We start from the raw sequence: 12,998 nt of genomic DNA, 5'->3' as shown, positions 1-12,998 counted from the left end.
ATTGAACTGCACGTAAAGTAGATGAGACACAGCATTTAACGAGGTTCGGCTATGCCTACGTCCTCGGAGAGCAGCAGCAGTAACTTTTCCACTATATAAAATAATAGGGCTACAACTTTAGTGTTTACAATATGTGTGGCTCACTGAATTTTCTCTCTTGGAGAATTTCTCTCTGCTCTCTGTTTCTCTCCACTCACTCATCCTCTTTCTTCCTTCTATTCCTCTTCTCTAAGCTCTCTCTCTTCCTTCTCTGATGGTGGTATATAAATGCAAGGGTAGAATAATGCCTTATTTATAGGCTGAGGAAATGATGCCCGTGAGTGTGCATGTGATAAGCCTCCAAACAACTTTGCTTAATTTCTTTGTGGGCCCCATAAATGTGGGCTCCACATGTTTATTCTTTACAACACTCCCCCTTGGAGACCACATGTCCCTAGATTGGTTGCCTCATTAAAACCTTGCTTGGAGAAAACCTAGTAAGGTAGAGAACTGATGGAAGGAAGAAAGAAGAGTACAACAATCTGTATAGCATACTTCTGGATGCTCCCCCTGATGTCTCCATGACTATCTTTTGGAGTGAGAACCTTTCGGAGTGAGTGGAGGATGTAGCCATTAACAATTCTCGTAGTTGAGTAAGTAAATATATTTCCAGTGAGCTATCTCTATGTAAATCATAGAAATTTTCAGAGTCCGCGTTTCTAACAAAACTTGGGCTATTTGTAAGTTCATTTGAAAGAATATGCCCGTACAAGGTGTTATGCGGAGATAGCATCAAATATACCTCACATCATTCCAAAATGATGGTGATGGAGTTGAGCCCTATCTGAAAAATATGATGTCCGGTCGAATATACTTCCGGAAAATCATTAAAGTGTCCAACGGATAATCCACACAAAAATGCTTCAATACTTTCTTAGCAAAAATCTCATTGGCATAACGCTCGATCGTTAGGTCGAGACAAATATTTCTTGAACTCTTCAGAAGCTTTAATGTGTTGCAAACACATTATAATCAATGTACTCACTGAGGCAATTTATGCACATTAGTATTGAGTACAGATTTTGTGCTTCAGGCATATGTCCTTCAGGGACTTGCTTCATGCAATTTCAATCGTTTCAAGGATTTTGTTTAAAGGGATTAAACTTTATGTCACATTATATAGCTTTAACCCAGCTATTTATACATCTTTAGGGAATCGCTTCTGGCAATATGCTCCGTGCATTTAATAACCCTTAAAGATAACATGTTGGTCTCCGTAAATGTGCAATAAAGAGGCACAATTGAATCTGTAAATATGGAGAAAATCCCAACATTCCTTGTTTCTGCCAGAAACATTGTGTCATACAAAGTAGTTATATTCCCTTTTATTCTGAACACCCAAGTATAACTTTCAGTATTAACAAATTTTGGGTTCGTATTGTGGGTTTGTTCTTTCACGTTCATTCTCATCTATAATGGAATTACCTCGTTCCATTTTGGCCAATGATATTGTCGACATTTAATAATTGAACGTGGTTCCAATCAACACAGCCCATTGATGATTTGAGTAGCTACTCCAAAACTAAAAATTGTCATTCATCAATTCATGATCCCATCATTCTCATTTGCACGTGCATGCATCAATTATAAGCATTTCTTTGCTTTTGGGTACCCAAGCCACTTCATGGGGCTTTTATTATGTGAGAATGTGGATTATAACCTCCAATGGAGCGTTATTTTACAGTAGGGCGCGGATAATCTCTATTTAGGGAGTTGAAACATTTAGAACCCATATATCTGTCATGCTGCAGGCATGCCACAGATTAATACATACATGTCAATTAATTTCTGGGACTTTAACCCATACAATTTGCTACGCATTAGGCTTGCACAATATCAATATTGACATGTCAAAGGATTGTCCTTTCGGGACTTCAATCCACATCATTTGCTACGCAACAGGCGTGCATCATATTGATCACTGCTATACCCATATTCTGTTCTTATGGGACTTTAATCTGTGCAGTGTATTATCAATGTATCCAACTTGCAATCTGTAAAATTTGCATTAATAATTCATGGATACATACAAGCCATTCTTTTGGAACAGACTTATCTCCCCATTTGGTTACCTTTCAAGATAAAATATCAAATAAGTATATAAGCATAAAATAACACAAGTATTGCTTACATCCTTAGGTGGGAGAAACTTTTCTCAAGTATCATTCAAGCTCGTATCGGCCCAGTAAATATAATGTAGCGCTTGATGATCTAGTTATATCCTGCAAGAGCAAAATCACAACTCTTTTCTCTGTCAAAAACAAATAACCCTCAGAGTTAGGATCACTTCATGGATTCTTTCTTCAGATGTTCATTCTAAAGAAATAAAATCTCTTATGAACAGAGAGTTACAAAAAGAGAAAAAAATGCAAAAAAAATTGTGATATTGATTGCAAGAGAAGGTAAGCAATCAGGGGAGGAAGCTGGTGGGAGCAGACAACAAGCTCAGCAATCAAGGAAGGAAGCTGGTGGGAGCAAACAACAAGCTCTCATTTCTCCTAGTCTAGAAGAACTTCCGGAGATTAGAGCATAAGGTCGCCTTCACAGTTCCCTGATGTGGCGGAAACGTGATCAGGGATAGTCTCGCTTCCTGAATGGATGATCAGAGATAGTCTTGCTTCTCGGGCATATTGAGTGCTCACTGATAAGAAAAATAAGTAGATATCGCATCACTAGGTATGGAGTAAACTGGATGTCTTCTGCAAAGAAAATTTCGTTAGTAACACATTTATACACAAATACAATGAATAGGTAGAACCGGTGAATTTCAAATTAACCATAGGAAAATTGCGAGATTCTCGGGATACTTTTGAAAAAGTAGCTCCGTGAAATCCGTAAAGCAAGATCGGCTTTGACGAAAATAATACTTGAAAACGCCGAAAGTGCCGACAAACATTAATGGAGGCCGCGTGAAGTTTTGGACTCTGGAAAAGAAAAAGAGAATATGGGGATCTGAGATAATATTGGGATCCTGGAAACTGTAGCCATATTTCCTCCTATAGATATTGCCTTTGCAAAACTTGATTGGAGCAACTGCGTTTCAACTCAACTTCCTTCATTTTCTGAAACTTTAGTTTTTCTAAGACTTTCTTCTAAACCTTCTTAAAAATGGCTTCCTCTTCTTCCTGCCCAAATTATTTCAATTTAAATGATGCTCCCACAACAAACAGTGACGCCAAAGTTTGGCGTCCATCCTTTGTATCCCAAAATCGTCATCTCACAGTTAATGATTCTGTGATGATGAATGATGCTACTGCTGTCATAGTAGCTAGGAATTTCATTACTCCAATGGATGAAATGCTGTTAACAGGGAGGTCTGAAGAAGAGGCTATTGATGACTCAATGGCTTTTAGCATTCAGAGTGCTGCTTCTGTTTCTAACATGGCTGATCGTTTGCGTGCCAGAGCAAACGAGGTTGAGAGGTTAACAACTGAAAATTCGTCTCTTCAAAGAATGCTTCATGAGTCTCAACAGGAGGTTGAAAAACTTAAAGGAGAGAATAATGCCTTGTTGAAACTGGTGAGTTCGTACTCTGTTGATACACTGAGAAGGCTAGACATGCTGCAGGTCTCCAATGAAAGAATTTTGGGAGACCACGAGAGGCTCATGGCTAAGCTTAAGAGGCGTCGTCCTCTTCCTTCAGAGGCTTCCAGAACATAATGTATTTTTATAGATTTTACAGGGCCTGCACCTTCATTGCAGGTGGGAAAAATCTATCTGTTGTATGTTCCTATTATAATAATTGCGCACATTCTTAAACTTGCACCTGTGGTTTTTACGTCTTTTCAAAATGACGGTTTGGAAACTTGTGCCTTATAGGTTCAAATAACCACATCGACTCTCCCAAATTTCATATTTCAACGTATGGAACTTTTGGCCTGGGCTAAACACAAAACTCAGAATTTATTCGCCCTTTTCAGATGGACATGAAATATGAATTGAGTAAAAACTACGCTAATATCTCATATATTTGGGTTCATGAGCTTCCGGCCCAGATATAAAAAAATATGTGGGGAGCCTCAATTCATCATTCTCTTATGCCAAAGAAATATGTGGCGTACCACAATTTGCAATAATACCTCAAGGGTTGTCCATTTAATTGTTGGAACTTCAGATTCTCAACACTGTTAGTTTTTGAACCTCAAGCCAAAATCACATATTCTCATGGTATGGACATTTTTACAATCTTCTGTACATATTTCTGGACTTCAAGCCCTTACATAATTGTCCATATTTTGAGGAACTTCTAGCATCTCATTTAATTGCTAATCCATGAGTTTAAGGAACTGCAGGTTCCCTTTTGAATATAGTGACGGTTTACCCAAAATGGTTAATATTTATGTATACGTCACTATTCATATATCCGGTACTATTCATCAAGTCATGAATACGTATCTATTCATGTAGACAGTACATTTGCCAGTACAGTTATCATCCATGTGTACGACATTATGAAACAATACGGTACTGTTACATCATTAAGGAACCCCAGGTCCTTATTTACATGTCAAGGATCAAGGACCCTCAAGTCCAATCACATGTTTACAAATATAGTACTGGAGAGAATGCCAGCTCTCATATTATCATCATCAAGGATCTTCAAGTCCTGATGTAATTGTATGATGAGGATCAAGGAACTTCTGGTCCTGATCTGCATACTGTAAAAACTCATCATACAACACAATTAATCCATAAAATAAATTGCTGGTAAATAAATTACTGGTATGGACGATAAACCCGCACCACACTTGAAATAAATGTAAATGTGCAGTAAATTAAATTCATAAAGTAAAGGTGCTTGTATGGGCATTAATTCTGCTCCATACATTTAAATAAAAGTAAAGGCGTGGACGATAAACCCGCACCACCTTTTTAAATAAATGTAAATGTGCGATAAAGTAAATTCATAAAGTAAATTTCATAAAGTATGAGGGTCAATTCCACATCATACTTTAAGTAAAAGTAATTTTACGATAAAGTAAACGTGCTTGTATGGGCACTAATTCTGCTCCATACATTTAAATAAAAGTAAAGGCGTGTACGATAAACCCGCGCCACCCTTTTAAATAGATATTGTTGTATGGGTAATAAACCTACACCATACAGTAAATAAATTGTACGGATAATGAACCTACACCATACAATAAATAAAGTAACTGTGTGGATAAAACCGCCGCTATATAATATATATATATATTCATAAAGTATATCAGTATTATAAATATATATATATATATATATATACACACACACTTTATATAACGTGTTATATTATATTACCACCTTTCAATATTAATATTATAATTATATATATATAAGATAAACATATATAAAAGTAAACAATAATCGAATGATAAGGATGTGTTCTGTGTATATGCATGCTCCCAATTGCATATGTTCTTTTCTTTTTGCCATTATAATATATTAAACCAAAAACAGCTTTCCAACATATCTTATCATATTAAATTAGTTTTGTACATGTTTGAATTTAAGCCTCTGCTTTTCCAATGTCACCAGTACACCTGCACTAACCTTACTATGTATTAAATATTGTAAAAAAATAATAAAATAATGGAAAAGTTTAGAGACAAGGAACTTATCCTTCCAGTTGGTTTGCTCGTATATCTGTCTAGCAGACCACAGCTCCTTCACTACTTTTCTTCCTTACATCAACATAATGGTTAGTAGTATAAATAATAGTGTAGCACAAAAATTATACCTGAGAGCTTCTCGTGCTGATAACGTGTTATAAAATAACGGGATTATGCGAGAAGATTGAGCTGCACGTAAAGTAGATGAGACACAGCATTTAACGAGGTTCGGCTATGCCTACGTCCTCGGAGAGCAGCAGCAGTAACTTTTCCACTATATAAAATAATAGGGCTACAACTTTAGTGTTTACAATATGTGTGGCTCACTGAATTTTCTCTCTTGGAGAATTTCTCTCTGCTCTCTGTTTCTCTCCACTCACTCATCCTCTTTCTTCCTTCTCTTCCTCTTCTCTAAGCTCTCTCTCTTCCTTCTCTGATGGTGGTATATAAATGCAAGGGTAGAATAATGCTTTATTTATAGGCTGAGGAAATGATGCTCGTGAGTGTGCATGTGATAAGCCTCCAAACAACTTTGCTTAATTTCTTTGTGGGCCCCATAAATGTGGGCTCCACATGTTTATTCTTTACAACAAACACATATATATTTGGTTTTATGTAGCGGTTATTGTTATAATATTCAATTGGGCAATAATTTGAGTTGCTTTTTAATTTTGCAGGTACATGCTAGTACATTAGCTGGTCAGATGGTAGTCTTGAAGAAAACAGGTCAAGGAATTGGATTTTATGTTTTTTGTTAATTGTGGTGATAATTTTTCTCATTGATTAGACTTTTGGTTTCCTCTATTTAAAGAATTCCAAATAACTTTCTAAATAACACAAATTGGGTAGGAATTGGTTAATCTGTTATTTTATATGGCAAGTTTCAGCTTCAAAGATTTGATTGGATCTCCTCTTCTAACGAATACAGTGGGTGTAAAAGAGAGATTTGATAAATTGAGGAGATGTGATTTTTTTTTTTTTTTTTAAGTTAAAAAGTGAAAGGAAATGTGATTGTGTGTGCTCATGATTGTGTGTGCTCATACTTTGTGCGTAGTTGGCTTCAAGTCTTTCTCTGCATTTGAATCAAAGGAAGTGGGCATTTGTATCTGGTAATGAATATATGTATGATATGAGACTCCATTAGTGTTGGACAAGTTTGATGTTTTCATTGGTTTTATCTCTTAACTCTTTAAAATTCGTGTCTTATCTATTGGCAGATTGATGCGTTCATGGAAGTTTAAACTACAAAGACAAGTGTTACGGAAAGTCAAGCTCCTAAGTTAGAAGTTTTACGTTTTATCGTACTAGATAGCTTGGTTTATTTCAGCATATATTAGAAGTTTTTTGAATGTTTGTATCAAAATATTCTACTTTAATGGATATTAAATTTCAGCATGATATTTTTTTAATATATTCATTTAGCTGTTAAATTCTTGGAAACTTTAGTTGTCCAGGAAGCTCTCCTTTTTTTTCTTTTTTCTTTTTCTTTTTTTTTAATTTCAGTTGTACAACTCTTGACGGCTAAGAACCGTCAAGAAAGATTTATTAAATGTCAGGAAATATATTTGTTGATGCTTATTAAGTGACAAGAAAAGCCTTCGTTGACGGTTTTTATTAATCCGTGACGCTTTTTACCTGTTAAGAAACACTATTTCTTGACGGATAGGTGTATGGTGGTACCCTTTCTTGACAGTGGTGTCGCTGACGCTTTTGGAACCGTCATCTAATGGCTATAGTGACGTTTTTTAGCCGTCAATAAAGGGTTTTTTCTTGTATTGAATATAGCAAATGCAACATATTTTTACAATCACATCATACATGTGTGGAAAATTATTTTTATCATAAATAGCCTAAATTTAACCCATGAATACAAGTTAACAGTAACCTTCGCATCCTCATTGTGGAGTTTTTTAGGCATAAAATTTATCATATCTCAATCATGCATCGCTTTCTTATGTTTAATATCATATAATCTGGCTTTTAGCACCTGTCTAACACATCAGACTCCTTGGGGTTTGTGGCACCTGTCTAACATGGCCACAAACCTCAAGGAGGAGAAGAATAGCCACACTAAAACCAACGACCTTATTGTGCCTTTGAGGAATATTGAGAAATGAAAGTTAGTGTGCTTTTATTTGGGCACATAAGAACAATAGAAAATCTGATTATTCACCATATTAGGCCCAAGAAAAAGATTAAGATTTTACAAGAACCTATGGCCTTATGTACAAGGGTCGAAAGTTTTTAGTTCACAGGTGCTATGAACACTACTTGGCTCCTTACTAGTAAATAGTCATTCCTCATTGGCCTATGGAAGTTCAGCCCATACAAAAAGACAAAAACAAAAAAATTGGCTCGCGGAAGGGACAACATGACCAATATACGCACACACGTCAAATAGCGATTAGTATGTATGGAGGAATGATTCCTTACCTATAATTCTTATGCAGTAAACAATCTGACAGTGTTGTTTCAAAGTTAGTGGCAGTGGAATACTTGCAGCAATCTCGATTGACAAGTAGCTTATATAATTATGCAGAAGCAAATATTTTTAATAGTTAAAACTTCTACATACAGAGACAATCGGAATCCATGATATGCAAAAGAAAAAACTGACACGCACAAGTTTTTTATTTTCGGTTCATACACGCACAAATTTTATTATTAATCTCTCATAGTCATTATCCTCTTTCCAAGAGCACTCTCCACTACTCATATTTCAATTGATTTTTGCTGTTTTCAAGCTCCATGCACTTCCTGTGATTTTGACATCCTCAGTTCCATAATTGAAAGCATACAAGTGGGCATCGCCATTAATGGCCAATGTGGGATAAACTCTAGCTGTTATGCACGCCTTGCCTTCTCCACCAAAGCTCTCCACTATAGAGTGATCTATCTGCATCAGATGCAAAATTTCAAACGCGTTAGGACAAAAATTTATTATCATGAAATAGGCAAAAGAAAAAAGATGAAGGGAAAAGGTATACGCATATGCATAAGGAAGAAAAGGAACCATGGCATAAAGTTGGTCTAGTGGTGCATGGAATGCTAAGTGTAAAATGGGCAACCATCATGAGTCATTCATCTAAACTCTAATCAGAAAGAGTACTAAACATCTTGGTAGTGGTCTGTTTGTAGTGGAAGCTGATGCTTTGTCGGTTATTCAGGCTGTTTTGGGCCCCAGGGATGATCAGACCCATGTGGGTATGCTGATTGATGATTCTCGATTCTCGATTAAGGAGTTGTCTTTTGCTTCTATTTGTTTTGTTCCTAGAGAAGCCAACAAAGTGGCCCATGGGCTTGCTGGTTTTGTAGTCTCCCCGGCTAATACTTCCTCTTGGGTTTGGGATGCTCCTGGACTCATTCAGGATGTGTTAATCGAGGACTTTTGTAACTTGTTTTTTCTCTTCTGTTTCTCTCAAAAAAAAAAAAAAACAAAAAAAAAAAAAGAGTGCTCACACATCTGTGATTTCTAGCCGAAGATGCTTGTGAATCTTACAATATTGAGTCCACATGCATCAATAGTCATGAATTAGTCATGTGTCCATGCTGGGCACGATTGACTGTGCATTTCTCTATTAGAAATATAAAAGATGAAAAGCAAAGGAGTTCTGAATTTTTTATCTCATTAGGTGGCCATAGCACTTGGATGGTAGAATGCACAAGGAATCTTCTGAAACAAGCATATATAATCATGGAAAGTGACTGTCAAGTGCACGTATGATGAACCCTTTTACCAGAAAATGCAGCAGTGTCTGTCAAAATGTTAGAAGATGCTTTGTACTTTTTTTTAAGGAAAACATAGATTCTCAAATGTTTGATGGCGATTTCTGGTGGCCAAGAGATTCTCAAACTGAAAAGAAATTTCCCACCAACGCAGTGCATGGAGGTCATGATCTCATACATAGGCAGACTGACTTTTCAATAAAGAGTACATAAACTGATATATATTTAATTGGTTTGCAGCAACTTACCAAGCTTCTTAGGGAGAGCTTCTCATGAAGAGGATCCACGTTTACAAAAGCCCCATAAGTGGTCTTATCATTATCTTTATTTAAGGAAGACCTACCAAACAAACAAATACACAGAGTTAAGAGTTTGAAGTTCGGTTGAGAGAGAGAGAGAGAGAGAGAGAGAGAGAGAGAGAGAGAGAGAGAGAGAGACCTGCTTTGGTCACTGCACAGGAGCACCACATGTTTGTTGTGATCTTTGAATATTCTATAGAAAACTGATGTATATTCTTTCAAGCCCTTTGAAGCCAATACGAGTAACCCGAATGGTCCTAAACCACCTTTAACTGAGGCACCCTTTCGGCTACACAAAAGCTGTGGGTTTGTCCAACTTGGGTCCAGCACTTCTGCTTTCTTAAGATCACTTATTCCAAAAGTAATCTCTACATCTGCCTGTAAAACAAATGACAAAACAAAATTTAAGGATACCAAATTAGAAAAAGTAATTTCAGTCTAATGGGTTAGGAAAATGAGTAAAATATAGTACCAAGAAAGAACAGAGTGATTTAGTGGGGTTGGTGTGCTTTTATATACACGTGGCAAAATGCCATTACCGAATTGAAATTTTTTTTAATAAATAAAAAAGTTCCCACACCTGTGCTGCTGTGACACCAAGTACTTCATGCACTGATCCTCCCTTGAGTACACTGCTTGGCAACTTGACCTCTTTTTCACGTAGTTTTTCAATCTCTACTACTGGCCATTGTACCAATTGTTTCCCAGACTTATCAAGCCAAAGGGTCCTTGGAATTGCCTGCAGAAGTTCATTCAAATAGTATTGAGTGATGACCTAATTGGGTAGTTAGGAGGACTTACGCTTACCAAATTGTGAATCTGAATTATTGATCATTTTAAAACTGTACAATCTAGATTACCATGCATGCATATAAAGCTAATTATTTAATTCTGTACCTGAAGTCCAGACCATCCCTTCTTGATATCATCCTCCACAGTTGAAGATTCATTAATCCAACCCCACAATATTCTACGGTTCTTAGAACTGTCAAAGAAAGTTTTTGAAGCATAAAATTTGCCATAATCATATCTCAAGCCTGAGTCACTCTCCACTGAGCCCTTATCCGGGATATAGATATCCTTGTCGATGTTATATGTCCCAATTGTGTAGTACTCTCGCCTAGTGTTGTCTAAGCTCACCTTGAACACATGCTTAACATCAGGACCAATTTTTGATGTGTCAAGACCATTTTGGCTATGAATTGAAACTGGGAAAAAATCAGGGCATTCCCACATTCCAGTTTTCTCTGCTGAGTGAAGTGGTTGTTTGGCCTTAACCCAATTAAGGAAATCTTTGCTCCTATATAGGATAGCTTCTCCTGTTTGGTTCGTTTTGCCTCCAATGATCACTCTCCATTTCTTATCTGGGCCTAGCCAAGCAGTGGTTGGGTCCCTAAATGAGCTTGCATTGATTTGATTAGCTTGGCTGGGTGCCATTAGTGGATTTTGTGGGATCTTGGCCCACTCCCTAAGGAATGGGTCTGAGAGGTTCTTGGGGTAGGCCAAATTCTGAACTTGGCGATTTTGGGGGTCTATTCCTGTGTATAACATCACCGGTTTGCCCCCAGGGAGGATCGTGGCGGAACCCGACCAACAGCCGTTGATGTCTGACGGCTGTGATGGGTAGATAGCAGCATCATGTGGGGTCCAGTTAACAAGATCAGTTGATGTGGAATGGGCCCAGACAATGTTTCCCCAAACTACATCTAAGGGGTTGTATTGATAGAAGAAATGATAAATTCCCTTGTAAATCAATGGTCCTGCAACAAGAAGATACAAGGCTTTCTTAGTACCATTGAAATTAGACAGTACCCAAGCCAACAATGCATCATGAAATGGAACAGAACAAGAGGAGAAACAAACTAACCATTAGGATCTGTGCAACCAAACAAACCCATTTGTTCGTTCCACAATTAGAACAAGTCAATGACAAACATAAGAAGCAAAAAAAAGGAGCTGTTAGAGCTAAGGAAAAGTGAAAGAAACTTTTTTATAAAAAAAAAAAATGAAATGAAAAAAATGAGAAGGAAGATTAAAGAGGTCATATATGAGGGAAGATATACCATTGATCCAATTCTTGGGAGGCTGGAAATGATAACCAGTTCTGTAAGGTTCATTAACTGGGTGATGATGTGAAGAAGTTAACTGGGAATAAGTTGGAAGGTTTCTGTAAACTTGGTGGGAAGCTTCAAGCTGATGAACAGCATGTCCTAGCCATAGAGAAAGAAAGCAGTATAGCAAGGGAGAGGAGATGGCCATGGTGGCTTTGCAGTGACAAAATAAGGCAACAACATGCAGGGTATTTATAGGAGAAGTCATGTTGTATTTGTCAAGAAAGGCTTAGATCTTCATTTTTTTATTTTACCTGTTTTTTTTTTGGTGGAGTCAACATTGAGATTTGAATATTTAGATGTGAAAAAGAATAAAAAGTCATTACTGGTCCCAAAAAAAAAAACACAAGAACGAACAAAAGGTCATTACAGCATGATGTTAGATGTCCAAGTAAAAAGTATTCATATCATAGTTGCCCAAGGCGGCGACTGAAATCAAACTCTCTTTAGAGTGTTATACTTGTTATTTAACAATAATGCAAGGACACTAATTTTATTTATTTATTTTAGGAAAATAATTAAAAAAAACATAAAACTTAATTTTATAAACTTCACAGAGTTTTAATGACTTTTATATACTTTATTATAGTCTTTCATAAACTTTTGCATAGAGTTTACAGGGTTTTATATACTTTTTTTTATTATTATAAAATAAAAAAGACAATATTAATTAATTGGCACTAGAATGACTATATATTGTTATTAAGTCATTCTCAATAACCATAGGTCAGACGCCAAACCAAAATTGTGTTGCGCAACCCCCTCCCTCGATTTGTTTTCTTCTACCCTTTCGGCTCTTCTTTGAAATTTCCTTTATGACCAAAATAAGGAAAGAAAAGAAGAAGCATAAGTCAATGAAAATCCACACCAATCAAGAGAGGAACATGGATTAAAGCAATGAAAAATACATAACGTATTTACGTATTCGTGAATCGTCGCATGGGAGGGAGGTAGGACTGTAGCTTGGGAGCTGCGTCGCTTGAGTAGAGCCTTGTATTTGTATATTTATCAATCATATAGTCAACAGAACTAAATCCTAGTGCTCTCTCTCTCTGAGTTCTAACGGAAAATTTCATAGAGGAGGAGGAAGAAGCATCACTGCCCCTCCTTCCCCTTTTCTCTTCTCGTCTTTTCTTTGTAGGTTAGTGAATAAGTCTACTGTGGCGTTTTGAATATAAAAAAAAACATTTTGTGGTGGTTTCTTCTAAGCCATGGTTAGATTGAAGCTCCCT

General features: G+C 36.7%; 1 protein-coding gene and 1 long non-coding RNA gene across 2 annotated transcripts; one reads left to right on the top strand and one right to left on the bottom strand.

Annotated features, from left to right (window-relative positions):
• Positions 6,316–7,219, top strand: LOC109948269. The gene is made up of 3 exons (XR_002270884.1): positions 6,316–6,393; positions 6,685–6,739; positions 6,848–7,219. It is a non-coding gene; the product is annotated as an uncharacterized LOC109948269 (long non-coding RNA).
• On the bottom strand, positions 8,142–12,070 carry LOC18788064 (beta-fructofuranosidase, insoluble isoenzyme CWINV1). Its single transcript, XM_020560934.1, has 7 exons — positions 11,719–12,070; positions 11,523–11,531; positions 10,553–11,415; positions 10,236–10,394; positions 9,795–10,033; positions 9,605–9,695; positions 8,142–8,526 (listed from the first exon to the last, which is right to left on the bottom strand). The coding sequence occupies exons 1-7, from the start codon at positions 11,972–11,974 to the stop codon at positions 8,350–8,352; spliced, it is 1,794 nt and encodes a 597-aa protein (XP_020416523.1). The 5' UTR covers positions 11,975–12,070; the 3' UTR covers positions 8,142–8,349.

The sequence above is a fragment of the Prunus persica genome, chromosome G3 (genome assembly GCF_000346465.2).
Source record: "Prunus persica cultivar Lovell chromosome G3, Prunus_persica_NCBIv2, whole genome shotgun sequence".
NCBI classification, from domain to species: Eukaryota; Viridiplantae; Streptophyta; class Magnoliopsida; order Rosales; family Rosaceae; genus Prunus; species Prunus persica.
The sequence above is the reverse complement of the archived record's forward strand: the minus strand, read 5'-3'. Positions and strand labels throughout refer to the sequence as shown.

Coding starts and splice junctions, on each gene's coding strand:
- LOC18788064 (XM_020560934.1), bottom strand. CDS start 11,974: ATGACTTCTCCTATAAATACCCTGCATGTTGTTGCCTTATTTTGTCAC. Junction 10,034..10,235: donor TTGGTGTCACAGCAGCACAG/GTGTGGGAACTT, acceptor TTTGTTTTACAG/GCAGATGTAGAGATTACTTT. Junction 8,527..9,604: donor AGCTCTCCCTAAGAAGCTTG/GTAAGTTGCTGC, acceptor CATCTGATGCAG/ATAGATCACTCTATAGTGGA.